Source organism: Cebus imitator, unplaced genomic scaffold (assembly GCF_001604975.1).
Source record: "Cebus imitator isolate Cc_AM_T3 unplaced genomic scaffold, Cebus_imitator-1.0 Scaffold18, whole genome shotgun sequence".
In the NCBI taxonomy this organism is placed as follows: domain Eukaryota; kingdom Metazoa; phylum Chordata; class Mammalia; order Primates; family Cebidae; genus Cebus; species Cebus imitator.
This window is the reverse complement of record NW_016107333.1, coordinates 592,695-620,201: the sequence shown is the minus strand read 5'-3', so window position 1 is coordinate 620,201 and position 27,507 is coordinate 592,695. Positions and strand designations below refer to the sequence as shown.

At 56.6% G+C, this 27,507-nt stretch overlaps 2 protein-coding genes across 4 annotated transcripts; one reads left to right on the top strand and one right to left on the bottom strand.

The window, feature by feature from the left end:
* Positions 1-1,787: 1,787 nt before the first annotated feature.
* On the top strand, positions 1,788-20,927 carry LPIN3 (lipin 3). 3 transcript variants are annotated; one of them, XM_017511867.2, is made up of 20 exons: positions 1,788-1,886; positions 6,591-6,778; positions 8,314-8,409; positions 9,323-9,591; positions 9,778-9,861; positions 10,554-10,674; positions 10,842-11,187; positions 12,281-12,380; positions 12,519-12,679; positions 13,065-13,158; positions 13,258-13,327; positions 15,076-15,168; positions 15,250-15,293; positions 16,307-16,445; positions 17,447-17,595; positions 17,770-17,856; positions 18,301-18,438; positions 18,605-18,719; positions 18,808-18,911; positions 19,090-20,927. In XM_017511867.2, the coding sequence occupies exons 2-20, from the start codon at positions 6,599-6,601 to the stop codon at positions 19,232-19,234; spliced, it is 2,535 nt and encodes an 844-aa protein (XP_017367356.1). In that variant the 5' UTR covers positions 1,788-1,886; positions 6,591-6,598; the 3' UTR covers positions 19,235-20,927. The 3 variants fall into 3 exon arrangements, with proteins under 3 accessions (XP_017367356.1, XP_017367366.1, XP_017367351.1); XM_017511877.2 differs by having other exon boundaries at positions 1,788-1,977; positions 9,781-9,861; XM_017511862.2 differs by having other exon boundaries at positions 1,788-1,977.
* On the bottom strand, positions 20,324-26,872 carry EMILIN3 (elastin microfibril interfacer 3). Its single transcript, XM_017511889.2, has 4 exons — positions 26,481-26,872; positions 25,089-25,211; positions 23,680-23,903; positions 20,324-23,404 (listed from the first exon to the last, which is right to left on the bottom strand). Exons 1-4 carry the CDS (start codon positions 26,645-26,647, stop codon positions 21,618-21,620), a joined length of 2,301 nt encoding a protein of 766 aa, XP_017367378.1. The 5' UTR covers positions 26,648-26,872; the 3' UTR covers positions 20,324-21,617.
* Positions 26,873-27,507: the final 635 nt, after the last annotated feature.

The following is a 27,507-nucleotide window of genomic DNA, read 5'->3' as shown; positions in this document are numbered from 1 at the left end:
TTTAGTAGAGATGGGGTTTCACCATGTTGGCCAGGCTGGTCTCGAACTCCTGACCTCAGACGATCTGCCCACCTCAGCCTCCCAAAGTGCTGGGATTACAGGTGTGAGCCACCATGCCCCGGCCAGAAATGCAATTTCTGCAACGACCTTTATATCAACTTTTTTTCCTTTTACAAGTATCAATGAGAACTATTTGTGCTCCATCTTTAAAAATGTGTAATAAAAAAAGTTGTTAAATAAAAATAAATATGTGATAAACATCTCTGAATGAGTAATGTGTGCCCTGTGCTGTGCTCTGCAATTAATTTGACTCAGTAGTTCTCAGACTTAGTTGCAAATTACGACCAACTGGAGAGGTTTTTAAATTCCCAGTACCTGGGGCATCAGTGTTCCTCTAGGCACAGTGATTCTAACACACAGCCAAGGTTGAGAACCACTGGTTTAATTCATCCTGTAAATCCTCCCAATAGAATCCTGCAAGGTATCTTTTATCACCACCTTTGCAGATGAAATTGAGGCTCCAAGAGGTATATTGACTTTGGCATCCGTAGCCCCAACCTGTGACCTCTCCTTCCTTCCTTCTCAGGCTCCCTCCAGGGATTTCCTGAAATCACGGAAAATGGTATGCGTGATGCTGCGCTCCTGGCCACCTTGACATAGCTCTGCTCCCAGCAGGGCTCTTCTGAGATAGCAGTCACACACTACCTGGGATCAGGACTGATACTCTATGACTTCTGCCAAAACGAAGACAACTGAGGCCAGTCACTTTCAGACAGGTTCCGTCACTTTGAGTCAGAATAATGGCAGCTACTTCTACTCCTCACCGCCCAGTCATTTCTAAGCCCGTCTCGTCGCCCGTGCCGCGCCGCCAACCCTTTCTTCGGTGCCCTCTCTCTTTTAGAACAAACTACTTCATCCCTAGGTCCTTCTCAGAGCAGCTTCTTTGCAGGGACCACAGGGTGTCCGAAAGGTCTTTGGTCCAGGAAAGCCGCGAACCACAGATCCAAGAGGAAAAAGCCGTTCCCGGCCCAGGCCTCGCTCAAGCCACGAGAACGAAAGGACCTTCCGCGTGCCTCGGCACAACTGGGTTCACCCCTCCCGCGGCGCCTGCAGGCCGGGAGGGAGCGCGGCTGGGCGACAAGGCTGATCACCGCCTGCCCCCTGCTGGCCAGTGGCGGTATTGAGTCCGCGGCCGCTCCACCAGAACGTCCCAGGGATGGAATGAAGGAGCGGGCATTTATGAAGCGCCTGCTGTTTGTCAGGCAATGTACCGAGGAGCGCTGGGGTGTAAAGATGTACATGACCTGCTCTCAGAGTTCAAATTTAAATGAAGACTCTGACATTATCAAGTAGTCTTTCAAGCAAATATGAAATTACAACTGTGGGCTATGCGAACATACGACGCGAAGGGCTGTCCAGTCTGGGGGATACGGGAGAGGTCGGGAAAAGCTGCCCCCAGGAGGGGACATCCGAGCGCCAGGCACCGCACAAAGTCATTTCACGTCATCTCGAAAACGCTGCAAGGCGGCTTTCCTCCTTGACAAAACAGGAAGTGGGCTCAGATTGGGAAAGGAATTCACCCAAGATCACACAGCAAGCTGGAAGCAAATCTGGGAGGAACTAGGTCCGCCCAGTTGGGAAATCCACACTTTTCTGGAGATGGGGGACAGTCCTTCCAGGGCTTGGGGCCCGTGGGCGTGGCCTGAAGCGTGGCCCCGCCCCCTCCTGAGGGGCGAAAGGGCGCCCTGGGCGTGGATCAGAGCGGGGGCGGGGTCTTTCCAGGGGGGTGGAGCCTGGGCAGTTCGGGGCCTGTGGAGGCCGCACCAGGATCTTGGAAGGAATGGAGTCGTGATCTCACCATGTTTTAGAGAACCCGGAAGCGCCAAGTGAGTGCGGGCCGAAGACAGCTGCGGAGCCTGTGCACACTGGTAGAGGCGGCGGCTCTGAGTCCAGGAGCTCCAGTGGGCAGCTCCCCAGGTAGGGCCCAACCCGGGCCGGGGAAGAGATGACCTTCTCCCCTCCCCTGCCCATCTATTCTGCCATATGACATTCCTTCCTTCCTTCCTGTCCGCGGGCCTGAGTCCACCGCTAGCCAAAAAATGGGGACATGGGTGGAGGGGCCGGCCTCATTTTGTCCCTGTCTCCTTGGCCCAGTGGCTGCAGGCCCCCTGGACACCCAGAATGCAGAGTCTGGAGAGAAGACGACGAAACTTCCCAGGGGAGGCTGGCCCAGCTTACCCCAGCCTGACTGTGTGACCTTCGGGAGGACAGCCACTTTCTTTCTTTCTTTCTTCCTTCCTTCCTTCCTTTTTCTTTCTTTCTCTTTCTTTCTTCTTCCTTCCTTCCTTCTTCCTTTCCTTTCCTTTTTTTTCTTTTCTTTTCTTTGAGACAGAGTCTCGTTCTGTCGCCCAGGCTGGAGTGCAGTGGCATGATCTCTGCTCACTGCAACCTCCACCTCCTGGGTTCAAGCGACTCTCCACCTCAGCCTCCCGAGTAGCTGGGACTACAGGCACCCACCAGCACGCCTGGCTAATTTTTGCATTTTTGGTAGAGATGGGGATTTCACCATACTGGCCAGGCTGGTCTCGAACTCCTGACCTTCTGATCCGCTCCCCCCCCCCTTAGCCTCCCAAATTGCTAGGATTACAAGCGTAAGCCACCATGCCCTGCCAGGACAGCCACTTTCTCTGGTACCCAGTGTCCTCAGTTGCAAAACAGTGTCTAGCCGTTGCCCTGCTTGCCTCGAGACTGGGCAGGTCAGATGATGTAGCTGTTGGGGGCTGGGTGGTGCTTTCTCTATTGGGGGAATAGGAGTACTTACTCTCCTGCTCCCTCTGGTCCTCCGTGGAGAGCCACGCCCTTCATTCACCCAAATCTGGGGGCCAGGAGGGCTGAGAGCTCAGGCCTGCCTGGAGCTCACATGCTCATTTTGCAAATAGTGGCACCACCATTGGGCAGGGCCTTGAATGCCAAGTTAAGAAGTCCAAATGCTCAACTGCTGGCAGGGGCAGTCCATCAGAGTATGACCTGCAGTGCCCACAGGACCAGCCTGCATGAGTGGGGCTGTCATGATGCCGCTGCTGACAGATGCCACATACAGGCTTTTACTGCATTCCAGGGCTTTACATGAAGTCTCTCATTAGTTACTCACATGCACCTGATGTTACTCCTATTTCAGAGGCTGAGACTGAGGCTCAGAGAGATGAAGTTACTTGTCCATGGTCACAGCTCGCAAATGGCAGAGTGGGGATCAGCACCCAGACAATCTGGTGCCTTTTCTCCTAATGTCCTGTGGCCACCCGTGATCTGGGCACCTGGTAATAAAGCCTTGACCTAGGACAGCTGGAGAAAGGAGGGGCTGGATGAACAGGAAATTGGGGGAGAGGATTCAGAGGGCTAGTGAGGGAGGGGTAGCGATTAGTCCTAAGGGGCATTCAACTTCCTGGGAGGTGTGGGGAGACGAAGTAGCTGATTTTAGACATGTTAGTTTAGAGGAGGCAAGCAGAGCTCTTCTCTCTCTGGAAAAGACAAAGGAAGGAGAGCTGAATCCTGAGAAAAGGGGGTGCCTAAGGGATGGGTGCAGACAGAGGTCAGGCTCACAGGAGGACCCCAAAATGCCTAGCAGGCAGATATGGAGGCATCCATTGGTGAAGCAAGAGAAACAGAGAGAGGAAAGAATTCTGGACTCCCATGACATTAGAGCTGAGATGAGTCCTTTGTTCATAGAAGGGGAAATCAAGGCCAGGTAGTTACTTGCCTGAGCATACTCCAGGGCTGGATGTGGGCAGGACCCTGGGTGCCTTTTCTACTATTCTTCTTTTTCTACTAGATCAGTGGTTCTCAGCTGGAGGCAATTTTGTCCCTCAGGGGACATTTAAAAATGTCTGGAGATGATTTGGCTGTCACAACCTGGAATTGCAGGGGATGAAGTGCTACTGGCATCTAATGGGCAGAGGCCAGGGATGCTGCTTAATATCCTACAGTACATCCACCCACCCCCTGGCAAAGAATTATCTGGCCCCAAAGGGCAATAATACCAAAGCTGACAAACTGCACTAGGGCTTATTAGGGCAGAGAGCTCAGGCTCAGGCCTCTAGCTGGACAGACCTTTGCCCAACCCTGGCTCTGCTCCTCCCCATGCTTGCTCCTTAATTCCTGGAAGCCTCTGGAGTCCTCTCTGCTTTTCCTGGGCACAGTGGTTTAGAGGTCTGTGCACCAAGTGTCTGTCACCACTCTGTCTCCCCAGACCTGTATTCAGAGTTCAGCATTAGGTAGGAAGAAACCAAAGAGGAAATGTCCCATCTAGCACATGGCAGGCGCCTTGCAGATAAACTTGAATTTGAGTGACACGTTAGGGGTCTGAAGAATTTGCATTTCATCCCATTTGCGCTTTAGCAATTCTTATTGTGTCTTATGTTTGTGAAGCACTGACACGGACTGAGAGAACCCACTGCTTCATCTGATGTCCCAGGATGGGCAGGATGTGGGCATTATCTGAGAAATGCTGTGGGGGCGGGGCTCTTGTCGTTCAGGCTCTTCCAAGGGTAGGCTGTGGACTGGGAACACAAAAGCCGTTCCTTTCAAACACACAAAAGGCTGCAGGAATCACCTGGGATCCTGTTAAAATGCAGGTGCTAGGCCAGGCATAATGGCTCATGCCTGTAGTCCCAGCATTTTGGGAGGCCAAGGCAGGAGGATCATTTGAGTCCAGGAGTTTGAGACCAATGCGGGCAACATAGTGAGACCCTATCTCTACAGAAGAAATCTAAAAATTAGCCAGGCAGGCATGGTGGTGCATGCCTGTAGTCCTAGCTACTCAGGAGGCTGAGGCAGGAGGATCACTTGAGCCTGGGAGGTTGAGGCCGCAGTGAGCCATTTTGGTGCCACTTCACACCAGCCTGGGTGACAGAGTGAGACCCTGTCTCAAAAAAAAAAAAAAGTAAAGATGCAGATGCTGATTCAGTAAGGCTGAGTTAGGCCCAAGTTTCTGTTTCTAACAAGCTCCCAGGTGATGCTGACGCTGATGTTGCTGGAGCATGGACCACATTTCGAGTGCAGGGCATTGCAGGGCTGTGCAGAAGTGGCCATGGGCCCTGCTACCCTCTCTGCAGCCAACTCTGGGGTGGTTTGGAACCATGGAGTGGAAGGAGACCATGCTCTAGAGTCAGAAGAGCTGGAAATGAGTCATCATTCCCTCTCTCCCCTCCCTGTACCCCTTCTATGGCCTGTCAGCTTAATAGAGCTTGAATAGTCACTTAACCTCGGGTAAGTCACTTAGCTTCTTTGCTAAGTGGTCTTGCATGGCAGGCTGTCCTTCAGGGGTTCTGACCCAGGGTCTGAGAGAAGCAAGTGCCCTGTGGAGATGGGATGGTCTGGGTCTTGGCAGGCAGAGGGGCAGCCAGCCACTGGACTGGCCAGCAGGGCAGGAGTGATGAGCTGAAGCTGGTGGGGCAGGCACTGGGTCAACTTGGAGGAGGCTCTCATCACAGCCCAGGCTTTTCTCTGAGGCCGCCTCAGCCTCCTGCTCTGGGCTCACCCATCCCTGCCTGGTGTGGGAAAGCTGGAGAGACCGGTCTGGCTAGGGCAAGGCCAAGGTCTGATTGTGGGTTCTGAGGGCCTAGTCAGCTGAGCCCTGGTTTGAGGAGCTGGGGTTAGGACTGAAGTTGGGGTCTGAGAACTACAGCCTGGACACTGTGGGGTCAGGCTGTGCCTGGACAGGCTTTCCACCACAGAAACGGGGAAGGAATTTGTAGTTTGGGGCCTTAAGCCCCCAGCTATAGGGGATGCTCTGCCTTGAGCATCTTACCCCAGGAATAGGACTGAATAAAGCCTTGAATGCCTGGGGCACTCCCACATCTGGTCCCCCATAAATCAACTACAACAGCCCAGCAAGACACCTTCCAACTCCCAGGACCAGGAGGCAGAAAGACAGCTGAGCCCATTTCTCAGAAGGAAAATGGAGGCTCTTTCCTTCCCACTTACTGGGAAGAGAAGAGCACTCGTTAGCACAGCCGCCCATTCTCCAGCACAGCCCTGGGCCTGCTATCTAATGAGGCTGCCCCCTTTGTCCATCCCCTCCTTTTTTTGTGGTTGGACCATCCCAGTGGAACCACACAAACCTGGGTTCAGATCTCAGGTTCCGTCCTTCATAGTTAGGAGGCTCCGGGCAGGTTACTCCACCTCTCTGAGCCTCTGCTGGCTCATCCGTAAACAGAAATAATGATACCCACTCAGCCAGCCTCACAGGGTTGTTGTGAAGATGAAATGGGCTGTGCTCACTGAACACTGTAGTCATTATCATTAGTCATAGCATTTAGAGGCACAAGACAATTGGATATTGTCTTACCTACGCCCTATTTTACACATGTGGAGATCGGCACTTGGAGAAGACAGGCAGCTGCCCAGAGGTCCCTTGGCAGGGCAGTGGGCAAGCTGAGGTTAGACCCACATCTACGGGTGCACCTCCCATCGCACGGCTGCTGCCGCCTGGGGGTCTAGGTGGTCAGGCTGTAGGAGCTTCTTGTGGAGGGGCTGGAGCAGACTTTGTGCAAGTCACTGCCTTTGTGCAAGTCACTGCCTTTGTTTGCCAGCACCAACCATGAATTACGTGGGGCGAGTGTTGGAAACGATGAAGGAGCTGTACCGGGGCCTGAACCCAGCCACGCTGAGCGGCAGCATTGACGTGCTGGTGGTAAAGCAGGTGGATGGCTCTTTCCGGTGCTCACCCTTCCACGTGCGTTTTGGGAAGCTGGGTGTCCTGCGGTCACGGGAGAAGGTGGTAAGTACTCAGGCTGGCTGAGGTCGCTACTGCAGGGTGGGCTTTTTAAGCCAGGGCAGCCACTACAGTCCCAGGACAGGCCCCGGGACCTCCCCTAGGTGGGGATCTTTCCTCTGGACAGGCTTCCCTTTGTTTGTACTTTCTTTGAGGGTTTTTGGGTAGATTTGGGGGTTTTGGTCTGAGAAGGTTCACAGTTTCTCATGGCAACAGATCAGTAGGGCTCATCCCAGTGCTGGGGCCATCAGACCTGGCTCAGCTTACTAAGACTGTACCTGTATGTTCTTGGTAAGTCACTTCATGTCTCTGAGCCCAGTTACTTTACTTTCACAAATGGATATGCTTATATCTGCCTAATGATGCTGGTAGAACAAGTCAATAGCAACTGATAATGCTCTCCCAGGGCCAGATATGTAGGTAACCTCAAAAGTTAGTTTCTCTCTCTTAATAAATACACTTCAGGCTGGGCATGGTGGCTCATGGCTGTAATCCCTGCACTTTGAGAGGCCAAGGCGGGTGGATCACCTAAAGTTAGGAGTTTGAGACCAGCCTGACCAACATGGAGAAACCCCATCTCTACTAAAAATACAAAAATTAGCTGGGTATGGTGCCAGGCTCCTGTAATCCCAGCCACTTGGGAGGCTGAGGCAGGAGAATCATTTGAACCCAGGAGGCAGAGATTGCAGTGAGCCAAGATTGCTCCATTGTGTTCCAGCCTGGGCGACAAGAGTGAAACGTCTCATAAATAAATAAAATAAAATAAATTCACTCCACCTTCACTGGGCTCAGGCGAGTGCAGCAGAGATTTTTGTTAGCAGCAATGTCTAGTGTATGAATCAAGATTCACACTGAGGCAACTGTGACGTTTCCAGAATCCTAATAGGAAAGTGTAGCCTATAGGAAACAGTATATCTAAAAGGCTAGTAGCTTGCCTTGCAGACCCAGCCTTTTTGGCTTCATAGGCTCACTTGCTATGAGGCTGCCTCCTAGAGAATTACTTAAACCCCCCAAGCCTCAGTTTCCTCATCTATAAAGTGGAGGCAATGATAGGAGCTACTGCAAGGGGTTGTTGCCAAGATTAAATGAGATAATCTATACAAAACACTCCACAAAGGGCCAGTACGCTGAAATTTTCACCATTGTTCACGTGGTCAGTAACCTGGGGTCTGGGGACACAGCGATCATAAGAGAGATCACGTCCTTATTCTTGAGGGTATGGGAGATGGAGGAATGTGGAAGCCAGGCCGTACACAAGAAGACCAAGACAGTGACAAGTGTGATCAGGCCCAGACAATGGGGCAGTGTGAGTGAGGGGGAGATGGGTAGGGAGCTCAGCGAAGGCCTCTCCGAGGAAGGGGAGATGCGGCAGAGCCCCCGATCATGGGAAGCAGCCAGGCACTTGAGGTCCAGAGGGAGGGAACCCCAGCAAGGTTGGCGCTTGGGGCAGCAAGGAGCCACTGGAGGACCAGCCAGGAGGCCAGTGCTCTGAAGCATGGGGTTGAGGGCCCATGCCCCTGCCACCCGCTCTCCATTTGCAGGTAGACATTGAGATCAATGGGGAGCCTGTGGACTTGCACATGAAGCTTGGGGACAGTGGGGAGGCCTTCTTTGTCCAGGAGCTGGAGAGCGATGAGGTGAGTGTGGCCCTCCTAACAGTACCTGGCCCACCCGTCCCTTCCCTGTGTCTCCTCTCAGGGGAGCCTTGGGATTTGTCACCATCCTTGCCTTTCCTGGGGAGCACCCCACCAGCGGAGATCTGAGGCAGGGTGTCAGCTGGGGCTGGCCTCTGGCACACATGATATGCACAGAGGAAGGGGCCAGGGTACCAGCTGACTCTACTTACTGGGAAGTTGGGGAGGGTTTCTCAGAAGACTAGACCCCTGAGCTGGGCCCCTATGGGATGAAAAGGAGGCCTTCCCTGGGCAGCTTGGAGAGGAGGCGGGAGCTGAAGAAGGGGGCTGGAAAGCACAACATCTGGCTTTTCCCGGGTCTGGTGCCAGCTTCGTGCAGCTAGAAGCTAGAAGTGTGTAAGTGGCGGGTGTTCGCACAGGGGAGGCAGGGCCCGGCAGAAGCCAACAGAGGACTTGAAACTGAACTTGAAAAACTTTGAGTCCCTACTGTATGCCAGACACCGTGCAACAGACTCAGATGAGGGGTGACCCCTGCCTTCAAAGAAAGTTCAAGACTGGTCTGGAAGCTGGACATGTAAACAATGGATGATGAACTATTTGGTCATTGCCGTGAGGGACGCTGGGACCGGGAGAGGGATGGCCAAGGCCCCTTCCTAGAGGAGGAAACATCTGGCTGAGTCTTAAAGGAGAAGTAGATGTTTGATGTAATAGACTTGGGTAGAGGAGGAGGTCAGAGGCTGATGCCAAGATCGCTGCCTGGCATGCCAGGCTGGTGGGTGGTGGGTGGCTCTGTTAGGGAGCTATGTGGCTGTTTTCCTGACCCTAAATGAGCTCATTCCAGGGCTGTGACCCAGTCAAGGCTCAGGATGACTGTGGTGAGGGCAGCCCCCAACTCAGCTCTTGGTCTGTTCCACAGGAACATGTGCCTCCCCGCCTCTGCACCTCACCCATCCCTTGGGGGGGTCTGTCTGGCTTCCCCTCAGACTCCCAGCTGGGCACTGCCAGCGAGCCTGAGGGCCTCGTCATGGTGGGCACGGCCTCCGCTGGGCGGAGGAAGAGGCGTCGCAGGAGGAAGCCCAAGCAGAAAGAGGATGCAGTGGCAACTGAATCTAGTTCTGAAGAACTGGAGGCGGGTGCTGAAAGGGAGCTGTCCCTGCTGGAAAAGCAGAGGCCAGAACACTCAGGGTGTGTAAGGACCAAGGGACTGGAACCCTAGTTTGGGGGATCAAGTGCTATTTCCTCTCCTCATGCTGTGTGACTTTGGGCAAGGGCCTTGACCTCTCTGGGCAGTAGTTGCTTCACCTCACCAGACTTTCATACCTGCCTGGGGCGTCCTGCCTGATCAGTGACCATTTCCTTGTGGCCCCTCAGCAGTGTCCAGTTGGAAGAGAAGTCATCACCGAAACCCGAAGACATCTACCCCTACTCCGATGGCGAGTGGTCCCCCCAGGCCAGGTGAGAGTCCAGATGGGCTGCAGGCTGGGACTCCAGATTAAGGTCTCAGGTTTCAATTTGCATTTTTCCTGATGAGTAATGACACAAAACTCATTTAATGTGTTTACCAGCCATTTGTATTTCTCCTTTGTAAAGAGTTCAAGTCTATTACTGATTTCTTTTTATTGTGGTAAAATATACATAACATAAATTTACCATTTTAACTATTTAAAAGTGTATACAATTCAGTGGCATTAAGTACATTCATGTGTTGAAGGACCATCACCACTATCTAGTTCCAGAACATTCCATCCCCAAATGGAAACCCTATGCCCATTAGGCAATCCAGCCACAACTTGGCTCCCTTCCTTTCTTCTTTCTTCTTCTTCTTCCTTCTTCTTCTTCTCCTTCCTTCCTTCCTTCTTTGCCTTCTCCCTCCCTCCTTCCTTCCCTCCCTCCCTCCCTCCCTCCCTCCCTCTGTCCCTCCATCCCTCCGTCCCTCAGTCCTTCTTCTGACTGGATTGTCTTCTTATTGTTGATTAGCAGAAGTTCTTCATATATTTATTACTCTTTAGATCTTTATATATTCCTTATATATTCTGGATTCAGCACAGGCATAAATATGGGTTGCACATTTTTTTTTTCACTGGCTGGGGTGGGCAGCAGGGGCGATGGGTAGGCAGGCTCAGGGCCTCTGAATTTGTTTCCTGCAGCCTCTCAGCAGGTGAGCTAACATCCCCTAAGAGTGACTCGGAGCTGGAGGTGCGGACCCTGGATCCCAGTCCCCTGAGAGCCGAGTCCCACATGCAGTGGGCCTGGGGGAGGCTGCCCAAGGTGAGTCCCTCTGTATCAACCCCAGTCCCTGCGATTCAGGGGCTCTGTGGCCCCCATGGGTCAGGGTTGAAGGGACTGAAACTCAGGCCACCTCCCCCAAGGTTTTATGGGACATGGGTGGAAGGCCCTGCCCTGGCCCCCATCTTCCTCCATTTGTTCTACTGAAGGTGGCCAGAGCTGAGCAGCCCAAGTCCTCAATGGTCCTTGAAGGCAGAGCCGGGGCAACCTCTCCTCCTCGGGGAGGACCCAGCACTCCCTCTACATCTGTGGCTGGCAGCGTGGACCCTTTGGAACACCCAATCCTGCAAACAGAGGCTGGCTCTGACCTGCTTCAGCTTGATACAGAGGATCCCACTCTAGTGGGCCCCCCTCTCCACACCCCAGAGACAGAGGAAACCAAGACTCAGAGCTCTGGGGATGTGGGCCTCCTTCCTGCCTCCAAGTCATGGAGCTGGGCCACTCTGGAGGATCCACTTCCCACCAGGCAGTCAGAGAGGGTCTCCAGGGGGAAAGGTGAATGATGCTGGTCCCCCCCACTGCTTCCCTATTCTCACCCTGTCCCCTGGGTGGGTGCTGGGACTTCAAGTACATTTTGAGCACCTGCTGTGTGCCAGGTGCCATACTTGGCACCAGCCTCATGAGGCTCACAGTGCAGTGTGGGAGATGGAGGCTACACATGTGGAACGGCCTGCCACGGGCATAGTCACTGGTTGGGATGGGAGCTGTTTAAACCAGGTGGTGAGAAAAGGCCCCTCCAAGAAGGTGATGTTGAAGCTGAGACATGGGTAATGAAGATTCAGCCAAGCGAGGAGCAGGGGAAGGGAATTCTAGGCAGAGGGAACAGTGTGTGCCAGGGCTGTAGGCTCAAGAAAAGCATCATGTCCAGAAACTGAAGCCAGCTAGCGTGCCTTGAGCGAGAAGTGGGAGATGGTTGGGATAGGAAGTCGGAGAGATGAGCAGACTCAGCTCCAGCTCACAAGCTTAGGTTTATCTAAGAGTGCTGGGAAAGCATGAGGCTTGTGCTGTCCAAATCGGTAGCCACTGGCTATATGTAGCTATTTAAAATCAAATTAAGGCCAGTGAGATGGCTTATTCCTGTGATCCCAGCACTTTGGGAGGCTGAGGTGGGAAGATTGCTTGAGGAGTTCAAGATTAAGCCTAGGCAGTGTAGTGAGAACCCATCTCTACCAAAAAAATTTTCTTTTTTAACTAGTCAGGCATGGTGGCATGTGCCTGTAGTCCCAGCTACCAAGGAAGCTGAGGCAGGAGGATCACTTGAGCCCAGGAGTTCGAGGCTGCAGTGAGCTATGATCACACCACTGCACTCCAGCCTGGATGACAGATAAATAAAAATAAAAATTAAATTAATTGAAATTAAAATAGAGAATTCCATTTCTCTGTCACACTGTGATCACATTTTAAGTGTGCTCAATAGCCACATGTGGCTAGCAGCCAACCTCTCAGACAGTGCAGACATGGGACATTTGTGTCACTGCAGGTGGTTCTGCTGGGCAGCACTGGCTTAGGGAATTCAAAGTAAGAGGGCACTTCCTGCTCACACTGCTGAGCACGTCAGCTCTACAAGTATCATCTCTTCCACCCTCAGGCTCCCCAAAGAGAAGCCAGCACCTGGGCCCCAGTGACATCTACCTGGATGACTTGCCCTCCCTGGACTCTGAGAATGCAGCGCTTTACTTCCCCCAGAGGTGCCTGGGTTCTGGATGCCAGGGTGTCTTGGGTCTGGGCTCCTGGGGCCAAGGTCCACTATCAAGGGCCTGGGAGGAGGGAGGACCCATCTCCCACCCTCCTTGTATTCATGTCATTATTGGCCCCTTTGCTCACAGTGACTCCGGGCTGGGGACCAGAAGATGGAGTGAACCCAGCAACCAGAAGCCCCTGAGGGATCCCAACCCTGAACACGAACCTGAACCCACTCCAGACACAGTGAAGCCAATAGCACTGTCCCTCTGTGGTGGACTGGCTGACAGCCGGAACATCTCCCCAGGTATGCTTGACTATGGCCTAAGGCCTTCTGAGGTTTGGTGCTGAGCCCAGGGATGGGGAGGGCAGGGAAGACCTCGAGGGTGGGGTGGTAGGGGTGGGAGGCTGGGCTTCCCTGCAGCTCTCTGTCCCATGCAGCCCACACTCTGCCAGCAGGGGCTGGATGTTCCCAATTCCCCATGAACCAAATGCTTGATGCTAAGTTGTGAGTTATCCTGTGAATCCTGGGATGGAAACAGGTTCACAAACCATAGGTAGGGAGGAGCCCTGCCAGGTTACAGAGCCAACCAACAGAGGTGAGGAGCAGAGTGCGGAGCACCAGGTGGCTGAGGCAGCGGGTCAACTGGGATGTGCCAGCTTCACCCCTCACTCTCTGCCTCTGTGCCCAGAGAAATTCAACCAGCACAGCGTCTCCTACCAGGACCTCACCAAAAACCCCGGTCTTTTGGATGACCCAAATCTAGTGGTGAAAATCAATGGGAAGTAAGTCCCAGGGCTGGGGATGCTGGTGGCTGGAGAGTCATCCCCCTCTCCACGACCCTGCAGCTGCTGCAGCCCTGATGCGCTGTTCTGTCTCTCTAGGCATTATAACTGGGCTGTGGCTGCCCCCATGATCCTCTCTCTGCAAGCCTTCCAGAAAAGCTTGCCCAAGGTAATGGTTAGAGCACCACTGCCCCTGCTGGGGAAAGCAGCCATAGCCTCGGGGCAGGGAGACCCTTGGCAAGGAAGTGAAGAGCGAGGAGAAATGGGTCTGGGGGCCAGAGGCAACACAGATCCCTGAAGTCTTGCCCTACCCTTCCCTGGTTTTCTGGCCGTGGGTGAATCCTGTTGGATTTAAACTTGTCTTCAGAGGAGCTCAGGACAAACGAAGGAGGAGAAAAATCCAACAGGTGCTTAAACAAGGCATGCCTTTAGCAGGAAGCCTTTGCATCTGAAATATGGGGAGGCCTTTGGATCTGAAATATGGGTTTAGGAAATGGAAATTGCACCCTTCACCTTGCCTGCAGACTGTTCCTCCAGGCTGGGCTGAAGGGTGCTTACTTTCTTTATCTACACATATTTCTTGAGTACTTACTATGTGCCAGGCCTAGGCTGGGGACAGTCAGGAATAAATGAAACAAAATTATCCCTGCTCTTGAAGGAAGACAAAGTTAACCAAAGATGAATATAATTCAGCCCTGAGTGCTGGGAAGGAGAGGTGTGTAGTGCTTGGAGGCAAGGGGTTTTGATAAGCAAGTGCCCACTGGGCAGAGTAAAGGATGGGTGGGCCTTGAGCTGGCCAGGGATGGGGAACAGCATGTGTAATGCCCAGAGTGGGAAAAGAATGAAGGAATACCCAGCCTCTTTACTCCTTCCCAGAACCTCTTCCCTGGTCTTCCCAGCCACCTTCTCCTACTCATGGAGGATGTTGCCCTCCTGGGCAGTGCCAGCCTGTGCCAACCTGCACCTGGCCCTCTGGGAGCGATCCAAGGCACCACCCTGACCTGGCATGGCCTGTTGTTCTTGGCTTGTCCAAAGAGCATCACTAACAGATGTTGACAGCTGTCACTGCCATTGGGTGACAACTTCATCCTCTCGCTGGTGCAGGGTCTGAGCTAGGACCCAGAGTCTGTGGGAAGGAAGAGGGTCCCTTCTCTGCTTGGATCTCCTCACCTTACCCAGAAAGACCCACCGCTTGAGGCCCCTGAGAGACCCCTGCCCCACCAGCCTGTTCCCAGCTCAGGATGGTCCCGTGGCTGTTCCCAGCCCAAGCCCACATCCCCCTGACTTGGGTTCTCCACTCTGCGTCTGTAGGATGCTGTTGTGTCCCCCAGATGGGCCTTGGGCTGGGCTCTCCCTGGGGTTATCTATAATAGCATAGATCTAATCGGTGTTTTTTCACAAGGTCAACTTGCCCCAACCAGACAGTGATGGTAACATACAGAAAAGGGAGCTGTTTAAGGGATAGGATCACCAACCTTACGAGGTTGCTTGGGGCAGCCTTGGAGTTTAAGGGGAGTGCTGGCTAATGATTTTTCTTCCTGCTGCCACTTGGTTGCAGCATGCAGGGAGTACCAGATCTTGAGAAACTCCCAAAGCATTGCCTTTAGCTACTCTAGTAGGGGAAGGGATCCACAAGATTTGGAGGCCAGGCTGAGGCTGGGTTAGAGCTAGGGGTCAGAGCTGAGGTGGGGCTGGGGGCAGAAATAGCCCGTGGTCTTTTGAACATAGCTCACCTGAGTCATTGCTTGGAACCCCAGGATGGAGGTGAGGATGCTTCCTTGGCCTCCAGATGTTGACAGCACCTTGCTGCAGGGTTGGCCCAGACTCTGGACTCATGGGGGGAGGGTCCTAAGAACAGCATGAGGTAGGAGGTTTATGTGGTACTGGAAACACTGCATGGCTTTCATCTGCCCACAGAGCACCATGGACAAGCTGGAGAAGGAGAAGATGCCCCGGAAGGGTGGGCGATGGTGGTTTTCCTGGCAACGCAGTGACTTCCTGGCTGAGGAGGTGGGTGGTCATGGTTGAGGGGCAGGGCCAGGGCCGCACAGGGCGGGAGGTGGGGTTCACTAATGGATGTTCTTTCCACAGCACAGTGCCCAAAGGGAGAAGACTGCAGCTAAGGAGCAGCAGGGGTGAGTGAGACCCCTGTCTGGGGCTCTGCAGTGGGAGCCTGGGAAAGATGGCCCTGGGTTGCGGGGCAGCAGGGAGGAGCCAGCACCCTGTCTCCAGCGTGGGTTTTCTTTGTCATTCCTCGAGCACCAAGAACTTCTCTCTTTTTTTTTTTGAGATGGAATCTCACTTTGTCACCCAGGCTTTAGAGTGCAGTGGCATAATCTCGCCTCACTACAACCCCTGTCTCCCTGGTTCAAGGAATTCTTGTGCCTCAGCCTGCCAAGTAGCTGGACTACAGGCATATGCCACCAAGCTCGGCTAATTTTTTGTATTTTTAGTAGAGATGGGGTTTCACCCTGTTGGCCAGGCTGGTCTTGAACTCCTGACCTCAGGTGATCCACCCACCTTGGCCTCCCAAAGTGCTGGAATTGCAGGCGTGAGCCACCGCACCTGGCCCCACAAGCACTTCCATACCTTTTCTTTTTCCCGAGAAATGGCCTGGCCTGAAGACGCATATCCTGGCCCACAACCAGGAAATGGCAGAGCTGGCACAGGTGCTCAGGCTCCTGGCCCAGACAAGGGGATCCCTATTGAGGAGGAGCAGGGCCTTTCTCTTCCAGCCCACATAAGCCAGCTGACTTTGTTTCCTTTTTTCATCTCTGAAGTGACCCAGCTGCCTGAGGCTGGCTGGAAGGTAGCTAAGGATGGCCTGACTGAAGCTAAAGCAGGTTGGGGTTGGGAATAAGCTCGGAGATATACTTTAGGTATTTCAGGTAAATATCTCCAAGGCAGGCAATGAGGGCTGGCAGCCCTGGGTCTCAGCCCCCTCTGCTGTCACCTGGCCGGGTGGAGACTGCCAGCCTGTACCCCTGTGTCTGCCACCATTCCACATGGGTGGAGCCTAGAGGGAGGGATCACTGCTACCCTGTAGGCCCTGGTGTGGCGGGGACAGGTCCAGGCTCCTCTTGGCATCTCCTGGAAGTGAAGGCCCTTTGGCTGGAGGAGATGGCCTGAGAGCCAGTGCGGTCTGCAGAGGGAAGACAGAAGTCCTGAGCAGTGATGACGACGCCCCAGACAGCCCTGTGATCCTCGAGATCCCCTCCCTCCCACCCTCCACTCCAGTCTCCACTCCTACCTACAAGAAGTCCCTCCGCCTCTCCTCTGATCAGATCGTAAGTATGCATTGTCTGTGTGGAGGACGGGGAGGGGCTGAGCTAATTCTGTCTTAGAGTTCCTCAGGAACCAGCTGAGAACTGGCTCCAGGGAACCATGTCTTCACCAAAGGCCAGAATTTATCCATTTGGGAGCTTCCCTGATGGCCTCCACTTGAATACCTCCAAGGGCAGGACACTCACTTCACATGCCAGCCCATTTGTCTGTCAGACACTGGGAAAGCTGTCTCTTAGGTCCTCCTGAGATAATCTACCTGGAGTGAGCCAGCAGGCTCTGGGTCAGCCCTTGGAAGCAACACTAAAAAGAATCAAATGCTGATGACAGCCCCTCAGATTCTGGCAACTCTCAGCCCTAAGTCGTATCTTCTCTAAGCTCAGTAACTGGTGACTCCTGGAATAAGAACATATTTTTTTCATGGATGTGGCTCCATGGTCAGGGAGGTGTGCAGGAGGGGCTGACCAGCCAGTACAAGGCAGCTGCCATCTGTCTGGTACCCTGGAGCTCACACTCAACTCAGGCTTTGGTGGGGAGTGGCCCTGATCCTTCTCTATGGACTGAGTACAGGGTTAGACTTCTTAGAGCAATGTCGACTCAGGTACCCCAGCCCTAGGGAGGGGCTTCCTATGGAGATCCCCACAGGACCCCCATCTATGGAGGGGTGTGTCTCCCTGCCAAGAGCAGCCCCAGCCTTGGGGCTGGCCTGGGAATCTTGGGCAGGGAGTCACGGATGCAACTTTGTCTGGAGTTACATCTCAAAGGGGAGTGAAGGGAGGCTAGGGCTCTTGTGGCCTGCACTGGACAGGACCCTGATCAGCGCGGCCACCCTCTGCCAACATGGATGTGTCTGTGTGTGGCTATCTCTGATGAATCCAAGAGTCTCTGAGCTGGGAGGAAGAGGAGAATGAGAGGCCCGAGGGGATCGGAGGCCACGGGGTAAGGAGACAGGTAGGCAGTGACTGCTGTGCTCGATCACAACGCACCCCCCTTTGTCTGGCCTCAGCGGTGCCTGAACCTGCAAGAAGGTGCCAATGATGTGGTCTTCAGTGTGACCACTCAGTACCAGGGCACCTGCCGCTGCAGGGCCACCATCTACCTGTGGAAATGGGACGACAAGGTGGTCATCTCCGACATCGACGGCACCATCACCAAGTGAGGCCCAACTGTTGTGGGAAGGGGAGGGAGAGAGGGGCTTCGGACTCACCTCCCTCTGTGCTGGGTGTGGTGGGGACAGTGAGGGGGCCTTCCCTTCCTGGTGGTCCATCCTGAGGCTGGAGCTGGGCCACGTGGAGCTGCCTTGGAGTGACCCTTCCACTCTGGCTCTAGGTCGGATGCTCTGGGTCACATCCTGCCCCAGCTGGGGAAAGACTGGACACACCAGGGCATCACCAGTCTCTATCGCAAAATCCACCTGTGAGTGCCTGGGCTGGGACTGAGGCAGGGTCCCCAGCTCTAGAGAGGGAGTGACAGAACAGGACATCTTGGGACCAGCAGGGCCCACAAGGGAGGCCGCCAAGGCAGGTGCCTGGAGTGCTGAGACCTATCTAATGGCCCAAAGTTCTGTGAAAGGCTTATCCCCCAGGGCTGTGTTCTAGGATCAGGGCCCACCTACTGGCCTCAGGCCAGAGGGGAGGCCCTCTCCATCTGCTCCACCCAGGCCTCAGGACTCTGTGCAGGTCCAGCTGAGTCCACTGCTGAGGGCTTGTCCCTTAGATCTGGCTGTTCTCCCCATGTCCCCTCCCTGCAAAGGTTGGAACCTCAGAGCCCCACAGTTGGACTGGGCAGGCTGAAGCCAAGGAAACAGATGGGGCTGGCTGGTCTCTGATGGTTCTATGCTACCCTGTCCCCCACTCTCAGAAATGGGTACAAGTTCCTGTACTGCTCGGCTCGGGCCATCGGTATGGCGAACCTCACCAAGGGGTACCTGCAGAGCTGTAGCCTCCCCCAGGGCCTCATCCTCCTGTCTCCCAGCAGCCTCTTCTCTGCCCTTCACAGGTAACCAGCCCTACACATGCAAGGCCATGGCCCACTGCCAGGCCAGCCTTAGCTCTCAGGTGACCAGGAGGGTGGGGTCAGACTCCCCTGTCAGGTGAGCCTGCCATCCCCTCTGGCTTCATCCCCACTTTGGCCCCTGTCCCTGCTGTGGCTCTGGCCACCCCAGAGAGGTGATTGAGAAGAAGCCAGAGGTGTTCAAGGTCGCCTGCCTGAGTGACATCCAGCAGCTGTTTCTGCCCCACGGACAGCCCTTCTATGCTGCATTTGGGAACAGGCCCAACGTGAGTGTGTCCCCTCCCCTCTGCTGAGCCACCTCTCCCCAGCTCCCTGCTGGCCTCTGTTCCATGGGCTCCTCCTCGTCTCCCACAGGATATCTTTGCCTACCAGCAGGTTGGCCTACCTGACTCCCGAATCTTCACGGTCAACCCCCGGGGAGAGCTCACCCAGGAGCTTATAAAGAACCACAAATCCACGTGAGGCCAAACCCTGCCACATGTTCCCCATGCCCTGCCACGCCCCCCTGCCCTGGCTTCTCCCTGGGCCCCAAGTTCACCTCTCACCAGGGAGTGTGTCCCTTACCCTGGGCTCCCATGGCGGGGACCATAGTTTGGTGGCAGCTCAGGCTCAGTGCTGGCCCCATTCTGCCTGTAGGTATGAGAGGCTTGGCGAGGTGGTCGAGCTCCTCTTCCCACCTGTGGCCCGAGGCCCCAGCACAGACCTGGTCAACCCTGAATACAGTAACTTCTGCTACTGGAGGGAGCCACTACCTGCTGTGGACCTTGATACCCTGGACTGAACTTGTCCTGGCTGGCCCCTCCTCCCTGGCCTGGCCCAGCACTCATTAGGTGTCCTGGGATAGAAGGGTGGGAGCTGGAGTGCCATGGGGCAAACCCACTGAAGGGGAAGAGGGGCTGCAGTCTGGCTGACAGCTGGAAAGATCCCCCCATCTTCCCAGTCCGGTGTACTGTCTCTGCCAGCTGAGCTGCAGCTGCTCCAGGTGTCAGTGTGGCACTTGCCTGGGGCAATTAGTTTGTCGTCTAGGCCCTTGCAGGTTTCCCTCTTTTTTTTTTTTCTTTTCTGAGACAGGATCTTGCTCTGTTGTCCAGGCTGGAGTGCAGTGGCACGATCTCAGCTTACTGCAACCTCTGCCTCTGGGTTCAAGCGATTCACCTACCTCAGCCTCCCAAGTAGCTGGGATTATAGGCATGTACCACCACACCCAGCTAATTTTTGTGTTTTTAGTAGAGATGGTTTTCACCATGTTGGCCAGGCTGGTCTCGAATTCCTGACCTCAAGTGATCTGCCTACCTCGGCCTCCCAAAGTACTGGGATTACAGGTGTGAGCCACCACTCCCAGCCTCCTTGCAGGATTCTCTATGCCTTTGATATCTCTGTCCCTGTCAACCTGGAACCTTGCTGTAACTCTTGATAGGACAGAGAGGAGGGAGGACTCAGTGAAGGGTTGGTGGCAGCAGTGGGAGTGTGGAGTAGGCTCTGGAAGGACACAGTGCTCTCCCCACCCCTTGTCGGGGAGCCAGGACTATAGCCTCTGAAGCCAGACATCACTGCCAACGCATCCCCCTTGCTGGTGCCCTGGCATCTCAGCACATGACACACACCCACACCTGCAGGCTGAGGGAATGTGGCTCCCGCTTGGCCTGCTCCCCATCTGGCTGCTGCTTCTCTCCAGACCTCCCTTAACGACTCAGTCCCAAACCCAGATGGGGCAGGTGGCTGTTGGCCTGACAGTCCTCCCCCAGCCTCTGCTGGCCAGCTCGGGGCTCACAGCTGCTGGGTAAGCTCTTGCCTAAGGAGCTGTGGGAAACAGGGCTGATGCCCCCAGCAGCCCCTCCTCCCACTGTCTTTGGTGAAGAAAGTAGCTTTAGACTGGCTAAAAGCTTTAATCCAAAGCCTGCCCTCCTCCAACAGTACCAGCATGGAGGGCAGAATACTGAATGTCCAGGAACCAGAAGGCTGTGGGAACCTGAAGAACAGCACAGTGGGGCCCATGTTGCTGTGGGGGAAACTGAGGCCAGAGCCTCAGCAGAGATGGGTGTCAGTCTCTGGGAACTGCATAGGCCTGAGGAATATGAGTTTTCAAGTTGTCCATTGGTAATTTTGTACCTGAATTTCTCACCTTTTGTGAACATCCTGGGAGGATGGGGTTTTGAAGGGGTGTGAAAAGCAAGGCCTGGAGCCCCTTTCCTCCAGCTGGGGGCTCCTTCTGAGGGCTTAGCCACATTTAGGCCACTTTCTAGAGAAATGCCCTGACTTCACGGGAAGGATTTCCCCAGCCCCAAGTGGAAGGAAGACAGTGTGGGCGCCAGAGGGCTCTGGAAACATCTTAGGGGAAGAAAAGGAAAAGGTTAAATTTGGGGTGAGGGTCTCTAAACAGATTGCCTGGATTCTATTCTTTCCTGGGGTCCTACAGCTGCCTAAGCTCTCACCTTGGGGGAGGATCCAAAGGAATAAAGAGGACTCTTGGCTGAGTCTTTGTGCTTCTGTTCTGTCCTGAAGGACTCGTGAGGAGCCAGAAAAGTCTGGCAGCCTCTGGTCCTTGATTCAGATACAGCATCCGTGAAGCTGCCAGGTGTGAGGACAGTCCAGCGGGCATCACCTTCCGGTACAAACCTAGTCCTGATGGCTGCAGGGAGAAGCCGAGGGGACATGGAACAGAAGCCACCAAGGACTGTGGACTGTTGCTTGTGGGCACAGGGCGATGTGGACAGGCCACTGGCTGCGGGTCTGTAGGTCTTTGCATAGTTGCTGACATTGGTACTGACTGCAGGGTCCTCTCAAGGCCGTCCATATGGGCATTGATCAAGGCCAGTTGGCCATAGCAGCTGCCCCTGCCAGCCACACTCAGGCTCTGCAGCTGGTTGCCTGGACACTGATCTGCAGACAGTGGAATGTGAAATCTCTCAAGTGCACCCTGGCCTTCAAGCATGACATCCTTGCCTTGACCACTGTCCGGAATTGTCCAGTTTGTGCAACACTGAGAGCATGGGTTTTGGTGGCTGGAATAGCCACATGGAGCTAGACCAAGACCATTCACCCAGTGGCCTTAGTGCCATTTGGGCTGCCAGGGGAGACTGGAAAGCGCTGCTGGATAAGGCTGGGCTCTGGGGTGATGGTCCCCGAGTTGGTGGTATCTAGGGGTTAGGTCCTGGCCAGCCTGTCTAGTTGGCTTTAGCTGGCCGCGCCTGCTCAGCCAGCTGGGCCCGGCAGTCCAGTAGGTCATCCCGGAGGCGGGCGATGTCCTGCGTGTGCTGGGCCAGCGTGCGATTCAACTGGTCCACATGGCTCCATAGGCCCCCTCTGGGCCTCAGTGGCTCAGTGGGCAAGCTGTCCAGGCCCGCAGCCAGCAGGCTCAGCCTCCTGCACGCACCTTCCACTTGTGCCACCCGCTGGTCAAAGTGGCTCACTGTGTGCTGAAGTTCCTGGGCCGTGTCCTGGCAGCGGCTCAGCCCACTGGCCACCTTGGCCATACCAGCCTTGAGTTGCTCCAGCTCCCCGCTCAGGTTCAGGACCTGCCTGTGGCCGGCTTGAAGCCTGGAGCCTTGGCTGCTGACCTGCTCCTGGATGGCATGGACTTCGGCTTCCACCTTGCGTTCCCGCTCGTCCAGGGATGTGTTGGCCGCCAAGAAGGCATCAGAGTACTGGCTGACAGAGTCGCTGAGGCCCGTGAGTGACTTGCTCACTGAGTTCAGATTAACCTTGAGCAGAGTGATCTCGCCTTGGAGTGAGCTGCCTGTCCCTTCCGCCAGCTGTCCCTGGACCTCAGCCACGGTGCCATTGAGCTTCTGGAGTAGTGCTGCGTGGCTGGCCACCTGGTGTAGGAGGGCCTCGCTCCGGCTCTGCCAGGCCTTTACCTCTGCCACGAGGTTGTCCAGGATGGCTGAGGTGGTGCTGGGGGTGCAAGAAGTCTCCAGTGAAAGCAACCGTTGTTCCAGCACAGCCAGCTCTGTCTGTACCAGGGGCCGAGCTGACCTGCCTGGAGGGGCGCTGTCATGGCTTAGCTCCCCAGCCAATGTCGCTAGGCGCTCCTCGAGGCTCTGCATGCGCTCTTCCAGCATGGTCCCGAAGCTGCCCACTCCCCATCCCCCCATCTCCAACCTCAGACAGCACCCCCTTACTCCATCCTCTGTCCCATTGAGTGTCTCCAAACCGTCGAGCAGCCCATCCACACCTCCTTCGAGCATGGCAGCAGAGAGCCTGGTTAGCTCATCCCCGGCCGCGGCGCTGGGGCCCCTTTGGGTCTCAGTGACTGCCTGCAGGGTCCTCTCAAGGCCATCCATACGGGCATTGATCAAGTTTAGCTGGCCACAGCAGCTGCCCCTGCCAGCCACGCTCAGGCCCTGCAGCTGGTTGCCCAGCTGTGACAGCTCCCGACGCAGGGCCAGCTCCCGGCCATCGAGGCTCTGGTGCAGTCTCCTGCTGGCAGCCTGGCCCTCCTCACACTGGCGCCGGACCTCCTGCACCCGCAGGTCGCACTCACTCTGGACGCCTTGCAGCTTCTGCTCGAAGCCATCCAGCAGGCTTCCCCAGAGTCGGTGCAGCCGTTGGTCCACATACTCCTCCAGCAGGGCCAGGGAGGTGAGCGGGGATGGTGGGGCTTCCCGCAGCCGCTGCAGATGGGCCTCATGGCCGAGCGCCAGCCCATGCACCTTGTCCAGAAGCTGCACCTTGGTCCGAAGAGTGTTGCTTACCTCTGTCACCTTGCTTAGGATCTCGTCCAACGGAGGTGTCAGTGGCCCTCTGTCTCTGTCTCCTGGGTCCGCAAGCCCCTCAGGGATGACCCCAAAGCCCACAGGGACAGCAGGAGCCCTGGGGCCACCAGTCATCCTGTTGGGGTCCCGGTGGCTGGCCACCAGGCCACTAAGCGTACCATATGTCTGTGCCAGGCGCTGGACGTCACCCTCCAGGCGTTCCAGCCGCTCACCAAACAGCCCTGGGCCTTTCCTTCCTGGGAAAGAGGAGAAGACGGCCCCAGGGGCATTACTGGCCTCACCCTCTCAGCTTGTCATACTGCCAGACCACGCAAGAGATTTTTTGTTCTAAGCCTACCTTTTCACTGGGCATAACTCCCTCGGCTTTATGGCGGGATGAAGGTGGGGCCTGGGGGTTCCCCCTCCCCATCCCTGCTGGAGCTCACCCAGCCTGGGGTCAGTGCCCTCCCTGCCCCTGCCACTGAGCCCAAGAAACCCGATCACCTTGCAGGGTCTCCTTGGGCAAACTCACCGTGAGGGCTGGGGGCTGCTCTGTTGTAGGAAGGGGGTCTGGGGCCTGGGCCCAGCTGCCCCGAGGGAATCTGAGGATCAGGCTCCAGCTGGGGTGGGGCAGCCCCATGGTCCGTGAGGTGCTCAGGGCAGCGTTCCCCAGTAAAGCCAGGACAGCAACGCCAGGCGAGGTCTGTCACTGTCTTGTAGCCAACCTTGTATTTGGGTCTGAGCACTGTGCGGTACCTGGGCGGGGAGGGCAAGAGAGTGGGATTCTGCACTTGAGGGCTGGGCTCGCCTCCCTAGCTGGCACTCAGGGCCGCCCCAGACACTTGCATAAGGCTGGGTGACTCCCACCTCCAAACCACCCTCAGGGTTTTCATTTTTCTGTGCTTAAGGTGACGGGGTAGGGTAAGGGCAGGCCTTCCTGGAGCTCACAGCCATGTTAGGAAAGAATGCAGGTAGAAGTCACAGCCATCCTGGTAGTTTGGAGAGAAGCAGGAATTTTGCCCATCACTCCCAAGACCACTTGGACCCCCTCTAGCTCATGCTGCCATGAGAAATTCCACTCAGGCTGCAGTGACACCTCGGCAAACTCAGACCCAGCTCCAGCCCTCCCTGTGGGCGGGGAGGGGCACTGTCCTGGAGCTGGGGCTGGCGGCCCCCTCACTGTCCTGGGGGCCACTCTTGGCTCCCACCGCTCCCCTTAGTTCTTTCCACTCCTCTCTACCCTGCTCTGGGAACTCAGCTCCAGTCAGAGAGGCTGGTGGACGGGCACCTCTGATTGTGAGCAGGGAAGGGAAGGCCCAGGGTGCAGACAGGCCCACGGGCGTCCATGCCCTCATCTGTTCAGCCACGAAGCTGTTCACCAACTGACACATGGGAGCTGTTCAGCAACTGACACACATGTGAACCTCTCCAAGTACAGACGTGTGCATCCCATCGGCATGCAGCCCCACAGGCCCTCACATGCAGCCCTGTGGCTCCAGCTTCCTCCTCCTGCCCCATGGCCTGCCTCCTCGTGGTCACCACAGTCCTCCCTGGGCTGGCCAGGCCCCACTGTGGTATGACCCATTTCCTATGGGGCCCTTTGCCCTCTCCTCTCCCTTCACCTTCTGCCTCTGTCGCGTCCTCCTAGCCTTGTGGTGCCTCTGCCCCTGGAACCCTCCCCTTGTCCCTCTGTGATTCCTAGGCTCCAACCCAAGCCTGCCCCTGTCAGTGCAGGTGATGCTCTGCTGCAGGTCCAAACTGCTGGGGTCCTCCCTGGCACCCTCCTTTCTGGGGCCTTGGTCCATGCTGGCTTGTATGGGGGCTCAGTGGGCTCTCTGGAGGCCAAGGAGCCCCTGTGGAGTTGGCAGCTGCTCCCAGCTGAAAGCAGGACTGGTGCTTGTGCCAGAGGATCCCAAGTGTGTAGGTGAGGAGTGCACTCACGTGACTGTCCCGGGGCACTTGGGCCCCCATCCACACTGCCGGTATTCAGCCTTTACGTAGCTCTCCGCTCCCTCCTGTAGGACACAGGTCACGTTCCTGTGCACTACATAGGCACAGAGGGCCCTACAGGAGAAAATGGCATCCCTGGAAGAGCTGGCTGAGCCAGGCCCAGAGGCTCCTACCCTTCCACTTCCATCTGTGGGCCTCGACGGGGCACCAGACCCCCATGTTTCTTCTGTCGGTACTCTGTTCCTGGAAGCCAAGGTCCTTGGTCTGGCGTCTGGCCCCACTGCTGGTCTCCGATTCCAATCTCCCTGATGGGTGGCCACTGGGCTAAGCGCTATATGGAACCAGGAGCCTGATCTGGCTGCCGCCCTCTGCCTGGGAAAGAGGTCAGCAGGGATTCTCCCTCAAATGCTCTGCCATCCCCCCATCCTTCACTGATCCCAAACTCCTTAACTTGGCATTCGAGGCTTCTGAGCCCCCACTTAGTGCTTCCTTTGAGAGCACTGTGACTCATCCTTCCTCCCCTGCCTGACTCGCGGGGAAATGCATCGCTCCTGGTCGTTTTGCAGCCCCTACCTTTGGTCCTGTTCCCTCACTCTCAGAGCAGTTCTTGTACTACCTCCTCCAGGAAGCTCGCTTTGATGTACCCAGGCCCACTGAGTGTCGGTACTCTTCCTCCGACAACAGCTCTCAAATTCAGCTAGAATTCAGGTTCAGCCAGCACCCCAGGCAGAGCCTCTAGTCCACTTAACAGGCCAGCTCGCAAGCCACTGCTCACGAAACACCAGAAGCTGAGGCGGGGGCAGCAGGCTCCTTGATAGCCACAAGGGCTGAGGTGGCTGCCTGGCATGAGCAGACCACTGTGGACGGCTGTGCCATTGCAGGGCCCGGAGCCAGGAGCCCGCACTAGCTCTGCAGCCCACCACCGGGTTGCTCAGGCCAGGCTGACTCCGGGGCTGGGGGGAGCGGCCGCCCCGGCGCGCAGCTCCATCTCCTACCTGGCGGGGCCAGGGAGAGAGGGGAGGCCCGGGCCGGGGGAGCCCCCAGTGCTCTGCGCGCGGACCGCCCTTCCTCCTCTCCTTCCACCTGGTCCACTCGCCCGGAGGCTGCACACAGCGCAGCTGGAAAATGTTACTTCTCTGGAAAGGTTTCCGCGGGCACTGCCAGGATCCCAGCCGCCGCGCCAGGCCCCCTCGGCTTCTTTTTACTCGCCAGCTCCCTAATCTCCCGGAGCTTGGGGCGTCCGCCCGCTCAGTGCAACGGCCTCGGGGGTCCTGGGCCAAGACGCCCCCCGCGGGTGCGGGCAGGTGGGAGCAGCGGCGCGCGCGGGCCCATCACTCCCTCTTCCCGCCCGCCGCCCGCCGCCCGCCGCCCGCCCGCGCTTACTTGTGCGGCCCGGGGCGCAGCCGCGGGCGCCATCCCGTCGTGTAGAGACTGTAGCGGGAGGCACCGGGCGGCGCTGGCCGCGCCAGGAGCGGGGTGCCCTTGGCCTGCGCCCCCGAGAGCAGCGCCGCGACGGCGCACAGCCAAACCGGCAGGCTACGGCCGCCCATCGCGGCCCCCGCGCCTCTGCCCGGCCCCTCGCGGTGCCTCCCGCCTGGTGTCCGCCTGCAGCGCCGCGCCGCCCCCGCCGCTGGTCGGCCCGGGTCCTGCCCCGAGGCTCCCGGGGTCCGGCTCGGCCCCCCCAGCTCCCTGGCCCGACCGCCTGGCGCTTCGCAGCGGCGGCGTCACGCGGAGTGGCCGGCGCTGCTCGCGGCTGGGGCCGCGGAGGGGAAGCGGGAGGCGGGCTCTTTGCGGATTAGCATAAACTTGGGGCCGCGCCGCTCGCCGCCGTCAGCCCCCTGCGCCGCCGCCAGCCCCCTGCCCCAGCCCCGAGCGGACTGCCGAGGGGCCGCCTGCAAACGGGAGATTCCGAAAGGAGCGACCCCGGGTAGCAGGGGCGCAGGCCACCGCGCCCTGGGAGGCCCCCAGCACACCACCTACGACTGTCGCCTGCGGGCACCGGGCGGGAAGCAGAGAAGCCGACCCCAGAGGCCAGCCTGGGCGTGGGCTCTCCAGGAGCCTCGCACCCGCAGGCTACGCGTGTCTTCAGAGCCCGTGTGAACCCGGGGACTGCTCTCCAAGGCTCTGGAGCCGAGTTGGCTGTGTTTGGGGGCACACCAGCACCACCTCCCCCACCACCTCTTTGGAATGGACCCCAGATCATCCCCGTTTGCTCTGCCTCCTGGCACCATCATTGTCTGGGGCTGCGCGGGACCCTTAGTCTGATAACTCCGCTGACCTCTCCCAAGGCGTCCTACCTCCCCCTTACCCGCAACCTCTGCAAGCTACTAGCCTGGTGGCCTGGCTGCTCTGGAGGCGCCTGTGTTGTCTCTCTGTCTTAGGTACGGGCTGCACTGAACCCGAAAGGCCC